We start from the raw sequence: 15,865 nt of genomic DNA on the forward strand, positions 1-15,865 counted from the left end.
GCTATTGGACAGTCGGGGTAGTCAGTTCGCAGATACATTTTGCACGAATCGTTGAAGCTATCGAAATGCCTCTCGAATCCATTTCAAGCCTTCAGGAGACCCTGGCATCTTTGGTAAGTTGAAAAACGTTTTGAAATATTATTTTCACCCAAAAATACTGAAATTATGCTGTTCATAGGATAAAGAAATAGAGGAGCATGAAGAAGTATTGATTAACACGGTGTGGTCGATTGCGGCTGCTAGTGAAAGTGCTTCTGCAAATATTACTTCCAAAATAGATACAATGGGTAAGAGATGTGTATTTTAAAGAAAATGATCATTTTTAATCGTTTGCCTTACTAACTATACGTATAGAATGGAACGCATGGTTGAAGGCGCAAGAATTACGCAATGGTACGGATGAGCAATCTTTTGTTAAACCACACTTGACTACTACTGTACCAGAGCACCTCGTTGCCATGAGCGACCAGACAAAGAAGAATACAGAGGAAATATTCAAGCTGCATCAAAAAGCGGTAAGTTACTTGACCTGATACAGCTGGCCGTTTGGAATGTTCCATTATTCATTTAATATGGGGTCCATTTTGTAACAGCGATCCAACGACAATGAGATAGAGTTGGAAAACATAATTGGCACAAGACAACAGTTGCGGGAACAGAACCTTAATATACATCAGTATAGACAAGAGCAAAAGGAGCTGAATCAAGATCAAAAAAGAAAGTACATCAAAGTGAATGATATGCTAAAAGAACACGTTGGCGAACTAGAGTAAGTTATTGTGTATAATAGTGATAAACTGACAATAATTTACCTCGTTTTCAACTATTTCCAGACTGAACGTTAATCAAGAGGAAGGGGAGCTACGTCTAAAAAACAGTAATGATGTGCACGGCATGACCGACATATTCAATTCATTTTAAGCTAACTGCAATTATTGAACAATGTAATGCTTCCGAAGTGTTGAAAATGCTAAAATGAACAATAAAAATGGTTGATGGAGCCTTATAAAATCATATTGAATTGCTTGTATAGTTTTGTAACCGATCATTAGAAATGCGATTTAAAATCAAGTCATACCTTCTTCTGAAACAACTGCTCAGCTGTCAATGTACATTCTGACAGAATCATAATAAACACAACACCCCCCTGCACTGCCCCTCGGTAATTTAACATTCAATCATTGTCAATTGTGTGCAGAAGAGCAGGGTTATCCGCGGAAGGCAGACGGAAACTTGAGGGTTTTTTTCCCATCGTAGTAGATTTCAGATACACAAAGTGATAACCCTCGGACTAACAGGTGCTCCGCGAGGAGTGAACAAAGTGCAGCACCTCGGTAGTACGTGCCGACGTCGTGGGAGTCGTCATTCCGATCCCGAGACGAATCTAGTGCGTAGAAATGAGCAAGTGGCGGGTAAAGTTGCAGAATCGGCCGCGATATCGGTTCCTTCCCGTGGTGGTGCTGTTGCTGCTAGCCCAATGGTGCCTCCTGGATGCAGTCGTGACAGGCGAATCGACCGACATCGAGCTCGATGCTAAAGCGAACAAGATTCATCAAATAGATTCCCTGAATCTATTACTTTACACCTGCCTGCTAACGCTGACGGTGCTAACAATCTGGTTGTTCAAACATCGTCGAGTTTCCTGGCTGCACGAAACGGGCCTGGCCGTTATTTATGGTAATAGCAACATTTATAATCCTGCATCTATGGTCCTTGTACGGTGAAAATGATAAGATTACGACATCGAATTTTCTCGGAAAAGCATAAGGGAACTAGAAGAAGAAAAAAAGTTAGTCTGTCGTAAACCAAGCGTTCGTTTTTTCTTCATCGGAATTAACCTTCTGTGTAATCAATAGTTGGTTCATCGTTAACGGTCCGTCCCATATGGTGTCGCCGACGGCGGATCAACTTTCAGTGATAGGGACGAAAGGCAGTGGAAAGTTCTGTATGACTAATACCTTTTGCGCAATGGCAGCTGTATTGATGTGTGATTTGTCGTGTGCACAATATAAATACGATGATATATTTATTTTTCTATGAATAAGAAAAAAAATTAGAACATATACAAACCGTGCAACGAAATGCAGTTGGCTTAAAAGAATATCATAAGTGTTTGTATTTTAAACCTTTACTTTGTTCAACTTCATTTTAGGTCTTATTGTTGGTGCCATCATACGGTATGCCGGAACTACTACTCCAATCATACATGTGTCTGTCGAGGCGGAACCGGATGCTAAGTTCAATCAGAGCCTTCCACCGGACACACTATGGTTGAAGTTCCCGGGAAACCTGCCCCATGGCTCCGACCAGCCGGTGAAGGCGAACAAAACCTACACGTACAGTTTCCGCGGCGAACTGGGCAATGTGGAGGAGAACGAAATCGACCTGAAGGCGACTTTCGATCCGGAAGTATTTTTCAACATTATTCTCCCACCGATAATCTTCCACGCCGGGTACAGTTTGAAAAGGGTGAGTAGCCAATGCCTCAAGATGCTCCGAATCAACTAATTAAATGTCGCTTTTCTGTTGTAATTTGTCTAGAAATACTTCTTTCGAAATCTTGGCGCTATCTTGATGTTTGCCATCATTGGTACAACGCTGTCGGCCTTCTTGATCGGAGCACTGATGTACGGGTTCGTGCAGCTGATGCCAAAACTGAAATCGAGCTTCACCTTTCTGGACACGCTGTACTTTGGGGCACTTATTTCTCCCACGGATCCGCTAACGATTCTGGCTATCTTTAGCGACAAGCACGTGGACGTTAATTTATACGCTTTGGTGTTCGGTGAGAGTGTTCTGAACGACGCAGTTGCCATCGTTCTTAGCGGGTAAGTGGCCCATCGTCGGTTTACGAGACTTTGGAAATTATATTGACTCTGTCCGTTGCTGTTTTTCTTGTATCCCCAGCGCAATTCAAAACTACGGTGAACACTACTCAAGCAACGGGGAGTTCGAAGGGCATGCGTTTTTGCGTTCGCTGGGAGACTTTTTCAGCGTATTTGCCTTCTCCCTGCTGATCGGTGCATCGATGGGTTCTGTGACGGCAATGATGACCAAATTCACTCGGATACGAGACTTCCCGCTGCTCGAGTCGGCCCTTTTCGTGCTGATGTCGTACAGTACGTTTTTGATAGCGGAAGCATCGGAATTAACGGGTAATAATCTGATCATAAAATCTTATCAGTCAGCAGCATTTGTTGACCCTAATTTCCTCCCCGCCAACAGGAGTGGTCGCGGTACTGTTTTGCGGTATTTGTCAGGCTCATTACACGTACAACAATCTGTCGGACGATTCGCGGACACGAACGAAGCAAATTTTCGAACTACTCAACTTCCTTGCGGAGAACTTTATCTTTTCGTACATCGGCGTGTCCATGTTTACGTTCCCGAAGCATCACTTCGATCCGCTGTTCATTTTTACCGGATTTGTAAGTTACCCAACTGTACCAAAAACAAAGACGATGGAAATTGTGAAGTACAAAATCATACCATTTTTTTTGTTTACAGATGTGTGCGGCCATCGGACGTGCGGTGAATATTTATCCTCTTTCGGCACTGCTGAACATTGCTAGAAAACCAAAGATATCGTGGAACTTCCAGCATATGCTGTTCTTCGCTGGTAAGTATAGGCAGGAAGTTGTACCGAAAAGTTTGCCAGTTTACATTTATACGGTTTCATGTGCTCGCAGGTCTGAGAGGCGCTATGTCGTTCGCTCTTGCCATTAGAAACACCGTGTCCGATGCGCGACAAGCCATGTTAACGACCACATCGTTAATCGTCATTACTACGGTCATCATTCAGGGTGGTGCATCCAATTTTCTACTCAACTGGCTGCACATTCCGTAAGGCTGCACTCATCCTAGTCGAAATGACTTCTTTTAAAAATCTCCCTCTTTTTATATTCAGCGTTGGAGTTGACGACGAAACAGAAGCCCTGCCCTACCAAGGCGTACGTAGCGTAAGTAGTCATCTGTTATACCAAATTGCACACGTTCAGGCAAGTTAGTATTGCACTAAGAGCCTCAGTTATAAAGGAATGTTTACACAGATCTCAAACACCTTTATCTTTCCGTTAGATTTACGTTGCCTAACATATGAAATTAACTTGCTTGTTGGTTAATTTGAAAAAAAAAAACAAATTTATTGATATTACTTTTATTCTAAATTGTTCTCGGACACACGCGTACACATACTCACACCCACACACACACCTCCCTGCCAATCTATCCTAACAACAAACGGTTTCTTCACAATTGTTCACTCCAAGGTGTACAACTCGATGGAGAACACAGCCGGGGTACGTTGGACAATTTAAAAACTCTAATTATTTTTATTCCGTTGTTGAACTAGTTTCCCTGCGGCATGTTCTCATTCCCATCGTACAGTGTAGTATAATGTAGGTGTCTAATTCATTTGGCGAAGGTTGGACACATGATGCATTTCGTTCTCGCTCTCGATGTTGTATCCCATCCTGTTGGTGTTTCTCCTTTTTAGCGAACAATCATAAACAAGTTTCTTACTCAGATGGATCACACTGACAAACCCTTAGAGAAGAAACAACTAGTCGAATGTTTATTGTTGTCAATGAAAGGTTCTGGAGTAGTGTAGTGTTGTAGTTTATGAGTTAACTAACCTTTCCAAAATCAAACCCATATACAACGACACCCATTCTAACATATGATCATATTTTTCCATCATCTTCGCTGTTCCGACTCTCCACCTGTCCATTGATTGCTTTCGTTTCCCAAAGTCGATCGACGTCGGTTTAAATCTAAGTCAACTGCAAGTGAATAGGCGAAGCTCTTTGGTAAGCTGCGATTAAAATTGTCTCTTTAAAAATTGCACCTCAATCATGATTAGTGAATTGGTATTTAGATCATGTCGTATGCAGTTTCATCGTATGTTTATTAGGTTGAATAATTAGTAGGAAAACTGGTATTGACGGGATTGATTGCCTGTGCGCGGACCAAAAGGGTGTCCGTAAAGTTTTTCTTTATCGTGTTTACACAATTTTTAGTTTGTACAACATCTGCTTCTATCATATGCTTTAGTTAAATATTACGTAATGGTTCCCCTTCTGAATCCTTGCTATAGTTGTCTGTGAAATATTACTGTACATCTCTATTTATCCATCTGGTCTGGTACTTGGGGAAACTAATTTCCTTTTTTACATTTCTCTATGCAAAGGACTTGGATAATCCAGACAGTGAAGGTGCGACTACACCCGGAGGAACCCGCAGAGGCCACGAAAAGGCCGTTCTAGCAAGATTGTGGGGCAATTTTGATTCGAGGTAAAGAATAATATAAACTTCCTTACGGGTGGTTTTTTTTCATCTAAACTGTATACATTTCGTTGTAGATACATGAAACCACTGCTAACGCACTCGCGGCCAACCTTACTCGAGACGCTGCCGGTTTGTTTGAGTCCCTTGGCCCGGCTGCTAACGACCACCGAGCAATTAACTCAGGTTTGTGTAGAACAAAGAAAAACGAACGTTGAAGGATCGCCATAAAAACAACAGACATACATTTTGCTTCTTCCACATGTAGGATGGCCCGACAAGACGGCCCGATTCGGACTCTGATCTGTGCATCGATGATGACGATCGGATTTCACGTGGCGGACCCACCGAGGGCGCCAGCGTACGGAGAAACTCCATCAATCGCGTAAGTATCCGTCTTGTTTCGGATGATCGTAATACGATATTTGCAAGCTATAAGAATCGCGACTAATTCTAATAATAGCATTAGACATTTAATGCACTCTGTAGCGGTCAGGTGTCACGTAGAAGTGGTGGTTCTCTGTAGAATTGTGCAGGAGCTTGCTTTTTTTTAAAACGAGTTTGCAGGAAACACAAACTTTTAGGGAACAACAATGGTAAACATTAGTTCGTTGGTGCCGAAAGGCTCTTGTGGGGGAAAGGGGAAAATGCATGAACTATTAAAAATATTAACACACACAATGTACTCACAACGTCCTTCGGATAGGGTGAGCATATGAGCAGCGCAGTGAACAGATATACTTAATATAATAACTCTTGTGTGCCTCGCTTATGCCGTGCCATAAGCGTGTATATGTGTCCGAGGTGATTTTTTAGCGTAATATAAAGTATCTGCCTGTGTAGGGCGCATATTTGTGTCTAGTCAATGGTTAAATTCAAGTAAAGGTAGACTTAAAAAAAACATTCTAAAACAAAAACCAGACGACCTTTCGTCCGTGCGTAGATCTTAGAAGGACACCGAAACCGACGAAGATAAAAAGAAAGCTACATACGTCCTTCAAGCGAAGACTGTAATCAGTATTTATATTTTTGGTGATAGCAAAACTAATAGTGGTGTAGTACGCATACAAACTTTTCTTTCTTGCTTTGAGATCTTTATCCAGTTGAGGTTGTTTACTACATATACACGTCGATGGAAAATTTACGACAGTTGAATTATTTTTATTGGCAAGCTTAGTTGTAATATTTCCAACATTAAACTGTATATTATATGAGCCGTTAAAATGTATATTGATTAACACTTCTCTCTCGACCAATTGTGATCAATATTTATATCCCTATTCTTTGCATGCATGCGCTCTCTCTCTACCTCGTTTAATGATCCTTCGATATGAAAACTTGTCGCGTTGAATATTACCACGTGGGAATGTAACACTTCTATTAACTCTCTAAACACTGCTCGTAAAAACAAAAAACAAAACCATCAAACCCAAACCCTAACAATCCACAAACAACTTGACTGCGACGGGCATGTCATGCACATACGGACAAACTTAAACTCTGAACCGCTGCAGCAACATTCCTACACTAATGTACGGGAGGCAAACGATGCGATCGATATGTTGGGTAGTTTTGGATCTAACTTTATGTAAAGGTGATTAATGATACTGGGTAAAGCTAACTTTCGTTCACGTCCATTGTAGTTCAAGTAAGTTGCAAACATTGAACTAGACAATTTTCTCCCTCATAATTGCATGCATTGGTTTACTATATCAGTTAAACTATGTTCTCTGTTTCCAAATTTTTAATATTTTGTTTATTTCTTTCTGTTTGTTTCCTTCGTCGAACAAATGTTTTTAGCTGAAACATGGCGTTTAAATTTGCTTGGTCCTGATATATGCCATGCACTTTAACAGGGCCGCTGTTAGTGTAGGACATAAAAAAAACAAGCAAGCAAAAATGTGCCTAACCAAATCAACGCAGCATTACCAGATGGTTTGCCATACCATATACATATTTGCCTTTTAATTTAATTACCGTTTAGTTCATTTAGATTTACGTTATTGTGTTGTTATTTAGTTTTTTTTCTTCTTGTTTTGGGGTCCAATTCCGAATTGTGGGTATGGTTAATTTCTGTTGTAACTTACTTAAGTTTGGTTTTATTTAAGCGTTGTTTTCTGCTCCCAGAAAACTGACAATAAGTTTTTTAAATAAATATAGCATATTAGGCGGATCATTACAGCGCGGCTTATGAAGCGGAACATTGATTTTTCTCTTGAAATTTTGCGTATTAATTAAACAAAATATAAATTGCGTGTGGTTAAAAGTTTGTTGCAGGCTCAAGAAACACAGACAAATAAGAGCATAAAAATTAGCAGATGTTTTTTTTATGAGGTGATGATTAATATATTCATAAACCCATAATTGTTTAGTCAAACAACACCACCACAAATGCCACTCAAATTAAAGTTGCCCCTGTGATGATCGTATAGATATTTTCCCTGTCCAGTGTTCCACCGTAAATGGTGACGGAAAGATTGAATCGCTCTCTGTTTCATTGCTGGACGTTTTCTGCGACATCATCGATAGAATATTTTTTGAATCTATAATTATCTCTCAATTCAAATAAACGACCAATATATACGAAAAATGTAAAAGAATGCAGGAAAAATATGAAAATCGTGCGTAAAAATCCAAGTGGCGCAATGAAGCAAAATAGAAAAAATCTTCTCGTTGTGTACTTATGGCAAAAGGAAAGTATAAGTTTTAAATGCAGAAAACCTCGAACTACGAGATAAAATAAGGAAAATGCGTGATACCCTACCCTATTGTTATTGCGTGTGGATGTGTTAAATGTGTTTAAAACAGGGAAATTGTTTATGTTAAGAAAAAAAAGGCTTCACGATATTGTACAAAACTGGGTTCAACCTTTTCCTATGAGTTCCTTAAGTTGTTTGCTGTGCAGCAATATTAAATTGGAAAAGTATTCCTACATCAGTTTATAGTACCAAATTATGAATAACATCTTAGTTTCTCAAGTTTTCCTAAGAAGCTCGATTGGTAAAATGCTTAGAGGATATGGATGTGAAGAGACAGCCACTAGCTAAAAGATTCACGGTGCTAGAGAGAAGGGATAGGTCCTGTGGTTAGGAAAGATAGTTCATCTCATTGGAAATTGTTTCATAGCCTCGTTTGAAGGATGGAGGGAACCCAGAGAAAAGAGAAACATTTAAATATAGTGATATTGTATGACTAGTGATTTCTTGTTCGTATTATCTTTCATTTTCCACTCTTCGTATTATCACTCTTTCTCTCTCTCTTTCTTCTTCTTCTTCTCGTTTTCTCTGACCGTTTGCCTCGCGCGCTTAAATCCGAACTTCGTTTCTACTTAACACACGTGATTCTTCCATCCATAAAATAGTTAGAAATTATGGACGATAGCAACGTCCACGCTACGTTTCACGCGTCTACCGCAAACATCGCCAACCGGATCATACAGCAGGGACGGAGAGCAAGTGGTAAAATATTCCACTTTTAACCGAATCCAACAAGATCGCGAAGCTCGAAAATCATGCCCCTCGTTCACAACGAAATCAGTGCGGATCGGAGTGAAAACACATAATCTCATCTTCTGCCGTCGTCATCGCTCTCAGTGGAGATTCTCGTTCTAGTTACGCTTGTACTATTTCAATAATTAGTTGTGTGTGCGGCGGCTGTGATATTTCAAAAAATAGTTTTTGTAAGTTAATTTCATTACGGTTCATAGATCATGAATGCAAGCTTTATTCCGAACAAAGCGCACCGGGAAAAGATGGATTGTAATGGAAAATGGAGGATGTAAAATGTTTTCCACATGCTGATGATTCTTTCTCTGTATGACGCTGATGTAAGTTTTAATAAAAAAAAATCTATTCCAAAGATCAAAGTTCTGCCGATGAAGCAATAATTAATTTTACAGTCTGTTGTCCTTCAATACTGGAAGAGGTTTCACTTTCAGGAGCATGATAACGATACAGATGCCTTTTCAATAGTGTATAGTATCCGTAAGCATTTCCACAGTGGGGGCAAACGAACGGTTTTTCCTTGGTATGAGACCGGATGTGAACCTGCAAGCTGGAGTTTTGTCGAAACGACATAGGGCAGTATTCGCACTGGTGAATTCGTTTTTCTTTGTGGGTAAGTAAGTGTCGCTGGATTTTGTTTCTACAAGAAGATAAAGTTACATAGATTATTCAATGTATGAATTCATTTCAATGATTACTACTTACAGATTATTATACGATTTGTGACACAGGTTACACTCGTGGTATGCTCTCCTGTTAGTAATGAATTCATTATTTTTGTCGCAGTAGAGAGAAACCTTGAGGCATTCTGTTTTACTGATTGTAATGTTATCGGCGACACTTGCCTCAGCAGCACGGCTTTGGTGTGCTAGCAAAGTGCTGTTCAATATAACAGGGGGCTCTTCTGGTTTGGGGGCATCCTCATCAACCGTATTTTGGATTGCGATTTCATCTGCGCCATCAACAATCTCGAATGATTTACCTTTTGTCTTTCTTTTTTCACATCGCTCGTTTCCTCCTATCGCGTTGTTTGCAGCTTCAATATTCTCTATGTCCTGCCATAGGAGTTCCTGCATAGAGCGGCAGTTTTCTTTGAACTCGGAAAAGTCCTTTATTTTGTAGTAGCAATCATCACATATTTCTGCCGATAGGAATGGCTCTAAGAATACGAACTGAAATAAGAAAATAGATATTTTTCCCTGGTAGGTGCAATGCAGCCGAATCCTTTCCTTACCGTCATTTGAAGGGATTCTTCAACCATCCGCAGCGTCGTGCTATCCTCCATAGAATGATTTAAGTCGATCGCTTCCATGCATAACCGACACACTTTTGAAATTTCTTCACACATTTTCTACAATGGGGCGTTTTCAGTTGGTTATTTCACATACAAAAATGGTACAATTCAACTCTACTCGTTGTGCTTCGTTTGTGTAGTAAGGATGTAAACAGCACAATGCAACAACGAGCATCAACAATATGACACTTTGTTGATGTGCAGCATTTGTTGATGCAGTTTTGTTCAAGAAGCGACTCCGCTGTAGGTTTTGTAAATGTTTCATTGATTTGATTTATGAAGTAAATCAAAGAATCCTTGCGCTAATATTAGGTGTAGTGATACTAAAATAATATTTTTTAACTAAAAAGAAAAACGGAAAAATTGAACTCTGTTCAAGCTTTATGTCAAAGTTGACATCGAATTGCGCGTCAAAATATTCTTATGCTACCTTTATTTCTCAAATCTTGGTTGGTAGTTTTGGCAGTTTCTAGCACTCTCGACGGCAGCTTTTTCATTCGAGTAAAAACTTTGCAGTCTGCTAGCTCGAAGATTAATCTAAAAGACGCAGAATTCTTGTTTTGGTAAGTTTAGCTTCCTTCCAAAGCTATTGTAAGATGTCCTACGCTTCTATCCGCGAGTGGATATGATTGTTTGTCAAATATTTCCATGTTTAGCACTCAAACGGCAGCTTGACTGTACCTTGTATTTTTGCTCTTTGTGTATTTTTAGAGTGCTTCCTAGGGAATCGATTAGCTCACGAACACAGCATTAACAATGCCCACGATTAAGCTGCAGTCGTCCGATGGCGAAGTTTTCGACACCGATGTACAGATCGCCAAGTGTTCCGGAACGATCAAAACTATGCTGGAAGATCTGGGCATGGACGAGGGTGACGATGAGGTCGTTCCCCTGCCGAATGTGAATTCGGCCATCTTGCGGAAGGTACTGCAGTGGGCTACCTTTCACAAAGACGACCCGATCCCGGTCGAGGACGACGATAGCAAGGAAAAGCGCACGGATGACATCAGCTCGTGGGACGCCGACTTCCTGAAAGTTGATCAAGGTACACTGTTCGAGCTGATTCTGGCTGCCAACTACTTGGACATTAAGGGCTTGCTTGATGTGACCTGCAAAACCGTCGCCAACATGATCAAGGGTAAAACCCCGGAAGAGATCCGCAAGACGTTCAATATCAAGAACGACTTCACGCCCGCGGAGGAGGAGCAGGTCCGCAAGGAAAACGAGTGGTGTGAAGAAAAGTAGGCTGTGGGATGATATTTTATTATTTTTCGATACAAAACATCTAAACTAGATTTTGCAGAACAGTGCACTTCCTAAACCAGATTAACCAGAACAGGGCACTTCCGCTTCATTTATGACATGCTGCCGTTTTGTTTTTTTCCCAATCGTATAGTTTGTCTTAAATATTTGCTAAGTTATGTCACGCTAGACGAGATGGAAGAATAAAATTTTCTACACGAAGTATCAAACTTAAAAATTGGGTTTCAAGTAATTACATTAATTATTGAAAAAATACTTTCAGAATTGCATCCTTGAATAACGTAAGTCGTAGCATCCTATAAATTCTTTCATTGAATAACACACAATATGCAAGCAGCACTTAGAATTGAATCTTGTTTAATCTATAGTCATTTGTCTTTAGTGTTGTGATATTCATTTCCGGGCAGTGGGTTGATCCTGTTTTTCGACTCTAAACTCTAAACATAAGCGCACCGTCATTTCGATCGTTCATAAGCATTCTTGGAAGTTAAGTTGTCGAAAAAACAGTAGAAAAGTTGCACATAGTTTTATGTACCGATGCCTTATCACAGTTCCTTTGAGTAGGTCATTTGTTATGTGTTGTTTTGTTTCGTTGCTTTTTTTTTAGGTTCGTTTTGTTCGATTGCACTTGCACTTTTGTAGCACTAATATTACGTGTCCTGATTTGCCTGGTTTCCTTTGAGTATCGTCGTCATTTCGACTTCACCCTTATCGGAAGCCGTCTTGCCTCGGAAGTGATCCTCGATGTCTTGAAGGGTACGTCCCTTGGTTTCAGGCAGGAAGTAGTATACAAAGGCGATACCCAACACTGAAATGCATCCAAACATGATGAATACGTTGGCATTTCCCAGTGAATCGACTAACGAGGGATAAATCTTCAGAATAATAAACGACATAGTGTAGCCGAAGAAGATCGTCAGTCCGGATGCGAAACCCCTTATTTTGGTCGGATAAACCTCTGCGTTCATTGAAAATGGTAGCGTGAGGAAGCCTAGCGTGGCTGTGAAAATAAACGCCACCAGCAGAACGGTCGGCAGGAAGCCGAGAGCGGTTCCCTTGACCGGATGAATAGCGCAAACGGCGAGTCCAAACATGCAACAGGCCATACCGAAGCCGGAAAACAGGGCCGGTGGACGACGACCAAACTTGTCCGATATGAAAGACATCAAGACGGTGGTGACGACACGCGTTAATCCGACGAAAACCGCGCTGAGGAATGGATCGATAGCGACACCGGCCTCGATGGAAAAGCTAGCCGCGTACACGATGATCACGAAGATACCGGTAAACTGCTGGAAGAAGAAGAACGTGCACATGATGCTGAGCGGTTTGTAGACCTCTGGTTTCTTCAGCTGATCGAGCTTGGAATTCTTCGAATTCTGTGACGAGCGGAATCGGGCAATGTTTTGTTCAAGCGCATCCAGCTCAGCACGGATCTCTGGATTGTCGTCCTCTTTGACCGCGCGGACCACCTTAAGGCATCGTTCGGCTTTTTCCATTCGCTTCTTGCTCACCAGCCAACTGGGTGACTCCGGCAGGGGTATCACCGTCAGCAAGGACACGACGGTAAAGACCCCACAAATCATGCACACGAATCGCCAATCGTTCTGCAACGAAGTAAGCTCTGGTAAACAATGTGATCTTCAGAAAGCAACCCGATAGCAACGGGTTCAACCTCTCAATCACCATCCGCCGGCGTCGATAAGATCTTCCTTGGGACTTACCTTGAACACATAACCGAGTGTATAGATACTGAGCATACCGATGGCAGTGCAGAAAGCGGTCAGCAGCGTGAGGCGTCCTCGTAGGTTCGGATGGGCTACCTCCGCTGCGTACACCGATGCTGGAGTACTAGATAAGCCTATCGCAAGACCTATCGAATTGGGTGGCAGTGAGATTGTGCAGACAAAAAACAAAAATGTCACGATGAATTAACCTGTAACTCTCTGAGCCGGGTTTACGGGAGGATAAGTTTACCTATGATTATACGCGCCACGATGAGCTGGATAAATAGCGTATTGGCATCGGTGCGGCTCGCAAACGACATTATTGCCCACGACACGATTGATATCAGATTGATAAAGTACAGGGTCTTCTTGCGGCCGACCTTGTCCAGCAGATAGCCGGAAAGCAGTCCCCCGAACGGACACATGATGGAGGTAATAGCAGCTGTTGGAAGGAGGTAAGTTTTTAAAAACATTTTATTTTTATTTCACCGTTTTCCCGGTATCTCATACCAAACCATGTTGCTTCGGACTCGGACAGTACAACCGAAGACGTAGAGTTTTGTAGCTCAATCAGGGCAATCGACGGAAATCCGATGCCCATGCCGGATGAAATGATGGTGACGTTGGCTACCACGGCCATCACTATTTGGATGATAGCCGCCTGGCGTGTTAGTTCTGTCAGCACCGCATTGTTGCTCGGAGTTTCTTTCGACGGGGACTTTTGGCTCAGGGCGGCCTCAAGCTCGTCCGTATCTTTTCCACTCATCCTGGCCTAGAAAACAAAGAGCAAGAAAATCCATTGCACGTTGAGTACTATTGTGGTTGTATTCAGCAAATCTGTTGTAGTCATAACAAATCTTAAGATTTTTAATTGTTCAACATTGATAAAAATTGATTAATAAGAAACACATGGCAGCAAAAATAGATTGAAAAACCATGACCTCTAAAATGTTCTACAATACGAACGAATCAGGTTTGTTTCGGCAATCACCTGTGCTGATAAATTTCGAAAGTCGAGGGTTAACAAAACATTCTTCTGGCCGTGTGTAGCAGTTGCCGGTGAAATATTATAAATTCGGCTCTTTCCTTCCGGACCACGTTTTGCAACAACGGCTCGCTAAATACTTAATGCAATTCGATGGTCTCGCATATAGGCTTTTTTTGTGAATCCCGTTAAGTTCTTCGCGAGGTGGCTCTGCGAAGGAGATAAGCGAAGGAAGATAACTTTCTCCCAGTGTTTTGTCAAGATAAACCCAAGCCTGCTATGGTCATATATTCGCGTCTTTTAATCTCAACCAAAAATTCATTTAGGAGCCAGCTGGACGGTGCGTGCTGTTTTTTTTTAGATGCTCCGCATGTGGAATCCAGTTAAATCCAGTATTGGAGGCTCGGTTGGTTCGTCTTTGATCCCTTTCTCTATCTTGTGCCACTCGTTCCCGCTCGAGCGTTTGCCATTTGAAGGCTTGTTTGGTTTGCCTTCGAAAATAATTGACCTCAATGAATGTTCGCGGCGGGTTTTGGCGCCGGCAATCCGGATCCGTTTTTAGCACGCAACAACACGCCCGGCCATACGGTTACGGTGCGTACCCAAACCAACACCTACCCACTACTATTACCGCCTCCTAACCACAGCAATATTCTTCGCAGCTACGAATGTAATTTCAAAACCGAACATCCGCCCGGTACCAAACGGTTTCATCAACCAGGACCAGATGCTCCTGACTCGATTCGGACACTTTCGCGGACTGTAAACACTATCACGGCCACGTTCTGGACACTCGCTATAAATTTGCCCGTCGCGACGTTTCGTAGTTCGCTTCTCTTGTAGCAAAAACACACATCCGTCGGCCAGAGCGATAGCGCGGAGAATGCGCCCTTCGCGATCAGCTGTCGAAGCTAAACTCTGTGTCAAATCGTGTCGGACTCATCGGACCACAGCACAACCATCACAACCACCAGCATGGGCCGGGGAGTCACTTCGACTACGTTTGGCTCCTTTCCTGTGGGCGACCGAAAACAACGTTGCGATTTGCGCACGTGGTGCAACATGGTGAGCATAAATGTTTACCAATCTGTTGTGCCCGCACGTTCCCTGGTGGTGGTGATGGTTGTGCGCCGCGTTCCGGAAGATTTCTTTTTCGCTTGTTCGCATCATCGTTGGTGGGGGCTGGTTGGCCGGTGGAGGAAAGGATGCGAAACAGCGTGTGGCGCCAAGCGCGGGAACGAAGCATGCGCACCAAATCCCTAACGGTACCTCTAGACGTTAGTCTTTTGACCGAAGGAGTAAGATTTAGGTGCGAAGAAGGGGACATTTGCAATAAATTAAGGTAGGCAAATTATCTCGAGGACATCTGTTATATCGCGCGGACAACTTGTTGCTCGTGACTATTTATTTAAAATTTTAAAACACGCTTTGAACCAAAAATACCTTCTTTCATGATGGTTTGGTTTAGACGAAAACTACTGGAGGGTCTCATTCGCGTATCGAAAACCTCTTCGCGATCGTTAAATTACTGGAAATAACTGGATGCCAGTATCCTACTTTTTAGAATCCATGAAGGCCATCAAATGCTGTTGACCCACTCGTGGTCGCGGTAAACCTTGCAGGCGTGTTTACACACGGAGTCGGAGGCAAATCGATTACTGGTCAACGTATGGACAAACATTATTATCTTGTTCTCAACCTCCACAATGATGTAGGTCCATTGTAACCTGTCCCATTGAATTATTATGGTGTGTATATTAACGTGTAGTTTACAGGAAGTTTTTTTTTAAACACGACATTTAATTTTATT

At 41.9% G+C, this 15,865-nt stretch overlaps 5 protein-coding genes across 6 annotated transcripts; 3 read left to right on the forward strand and 2 right to left on the reverse strand.

The window, feature by feature from the left end:
* The first annotated feature begins 9 nt into the window (after nucleotides 1-9).
* On the forward strand, nucleotides 10-996 carry LOC131265874 (uncharacterized). The gene is made up of 5 exons (XM_058268215.1): nucleotides 10-113; nucleotides 179-287; nucleotides 355-515; nucleotides 594-769; nucleotides 834-996. The coding sequence occupies exons 1-5, from the start codon at nucleotides 66-68 to the stop codon at nucleotides 919-921; spliced, it is 582 nt and encodes a 193-aa protein (XP_058124198.1). The 5' UTR covers nucleotides 10-65; the 3' UTR covers nucleotides 922-996.
* Nucleotides 997-1,233: 237 nt separating this feature from the next.
* On the forward strand, nucleotides 1,234-8,929 carry LOC131262259 (sodium/hydrogen exchanger 7). 2 transcript variants are annotated; one of them, XM_058264222.1, is made up of 14 exons: nucleotides 1,234-1,677; nucleotides 2,153-2,469; nucleotides 2,542-2,828; nucleotides 2,908-3,155; nucleotides 3,226-3,428; nucleotides 3,508-3,619; nucleotides 3,690-3,843; nucleotides 3,908-3,959; nucleotides 4,269-4,298; nucleotides 4,752-4,808; nucleotides 5,189-5,292; nucleotides 5,361-5,469; nucleotides 5,552-5,668; nucleotides 8,645-8,929. In XM_058264222.1, the coding sequence occupies exons 1-14, from the start codon at nucleotides 1,398-1,400 to the stop codon at nucleotides 8,759-8,761; spliced, it is 2,187 nt and encodes a 728-aa protein (XP_058120205.1). In that variant the 5' UTR covers nucleotides 1,234-1,397; the 3' UTR covers nucleotides 8,762-8,929. The 2 variants fall into 2 exon arrangements, with proteins under 2 accessions (XP_058120205.1, XP_058120206.1); XM_058264223.1 differs by lacking the exon at nucleotides 8,645-8,929 and adding an exon at nucleotides 7,084-7,345.
* A 10-nt stretch (nucleotides 8,930-8,939) lies between these two features.
* Nucleotides 8,940-10,198, reverse strand: LOC131262266 (zinc finger protein 567-like). The gene is made up of 3 exons (XM_058264232.1): nucleotides 10,021-10,198; nucleotides 9,492-9,958; nucleotides 8,940-9,426 (listed from the first exon to the last, which is right to left on the reverse strand). Exons 1-3 carry the CDS (start codon nucleotides 10,132-10,134, stop codon nucleotides 9,144-9,146), a joined length of 864 nt encoding a protein of 287 aa, XP_058120215.1. The 5' UTR covers nucleotides 10,135-10,198; the 3' UTR covers nucleotides 8,940-9,143.
* A 338-nt stretch (nucleotides 10,199-10,536) lies between these two features.
* Nucleotides 10,537-11,534, forward strand: LOC131262272 (S-phase kinase-associated protein 1-like). Its single transcript, XM_058264239.1, has 2 exons — nucleotides 10,537-10,643; nucleotides 10,792-11,534. Exon 2 carries the CDS (start codon nucleotides 10,837-10,839, stop codon nucleotides 11,323-11,325), a length of 489 nt encoding a protein of 162 aa, XP_058120222.1. The 5' UTR covers nucleotides 10,537-10,643; nucleotides 10,792-10,836; the 3' UTR covers nucleotides 11,326-11,534.
* Nucleotides 11,535-11,570: 36 nt separating this feature from the next.
* LOC131262261 (facilitated trehalose transporter Tret1-2 homolog) lies at nucleotides 11,571-14,786 on the reverse strand. Its single transcript, XM_058264225.1, has 5 exons — nucleotides 14,674-14,786; nucleotides 13,581-13,842; nucleotides 13,321-13,512; nucleotides 13,068-13,216; nucleotides 11,571-12,950 (listed from the first exon to the last, which is right to left on the reverse strand). The coding sequence occupies exons 2-5, from the start codon at nucleotides 13,834-13,836 to the stop codon at nucleotides 11,994-11,996; spliced, it is 1,554 nt and encodes a 517-aa protein (XP_058120208.1). The 5' UTR covers nucleotides 13,837-13,842; nucleotides 14,674-14,786; the 3' UTR covers nucleotides 11,571-11,993.
* Between the last annotated feature and the right edge of the window lie 1,079 nt (nucleotides 14,787-15,865).

This window comes from Anopheles coustani, chromosome 2, assembly GCF_943734705.1.
Source record: "Anopheles coustani chromosome 2, idAnoCousDA_361_x.2, whole genome shotgun sequence".
In the NCBI taxonomy this organism is placed as follows: Eukaryota; Metazoa; Arthropoda; class Insecta; order Diptera; family Culicidae; genus Anopheles; species Anopheles coustani.

What these genes read in the sequence shown, in the direction of transcription:
- LOC131265874 (XM_058268215.1), top strand. Translation starts at nt 66, where the DNA reads ATGCCTCTCGAATCCATTTCAAGCCTTCAGGAGACCCTGGCATCTTTG. An exon ending in AGGAGACCCTGGCATCTTTG is followed by an intron (nt 114 to 178) that starts GTAAGTTGAAAA and finishes TGCTGTTCATAG; the next exon opens with GATAAAGAAATAGAGGAGCA. An exon ending in TTCCAAAATAGATACAATGG is followed by an intron (nt 288 to 354) that starts GTAAGAGATGTG and finishes CTATACGTATAG; the next exon opens with AATGGAACGCATGGTTGAAG.
- LOC131262259 (XM_058264222.1), top strand. Translation starts at nt 1,398, where the DNA reads ATGAGCAAGTGGCGGGTAAAGTTGCAGAATCGGCCGCGATATCGGTTC. An exon ending in TGTTCATTTTTACCGGATTT is followed by an intron (nt 3,429 to 3,507) that starts GTAAGTTACCCA and finishes TTTTGTTTACAG; the next exon opens with ATGTGTGCGGCCATCGGACG. An exon ending in CGATGGAGAACACAGCCGGG is followed by an intron (nt 4,299 to 4,751) that starts GTACGTTGGACA and finishes CGTTTCCCAAAG; the next exon opens with TCGATCGACGTCGGTTTAAA.
- LOC131262266 (XM_058264232.1), bottom strand. Translation starts at nt 10,134, where the DNA reads ATGTGTGAAGAAATTTCAAAAGTGTGTCGGTTATGCATGGAAGCGATC. An exon ending in AAGAATCCCTTCAAATGACG is followed by an intron (nt 9,959 to 10,020) that starts GTAAGGAAAGGA and finishes TTCTTATTTCAG; the next exon opens with TTCGTATTCTTAGAGCCATT. An exon ending in CACAAATCGTATAATAATCT is followed by an intron (nt 9,427 to 9,491) that starts GTAAGTAGTAAT and finishes ATCTTCTTGTAG; the next exon opens with AAACAAAATCCAGCGACACT.
- LOC131262272 (XM_058264239.1), top strand. Translation starts at nt 10,837, where the DNA reads ATGCCCACGATTAAGCTGCAGTCGTCCGATGGCGAAGTTTTCGACACC.
- LOC131262261 (XM_058264225.1), bottom strand. Translation starts at nt 13,836, where the DNA reads ATGAGTGGAAAAGATACGGACGAGCTTGAGGCCGCCCTGAGCCAAAAG. An exon ending in GTCCGAAGCAACATGGTTTG is followed by an intron (nt 13,513 to 13,580) that starts GTATGAGATACC and finishes TCCTTCCAACAG; the next exon opens with CTGCTATTACCTCCATCATG. An exon ending in CGTGGCGCGTATAATCATAG is followed by an intron (nt 13,217 to 13,320) that starts GTAAACTTATCC and finishes CCAATTCGATAG; the next exon opens with GTCTTGCGATAGGCTTATCT.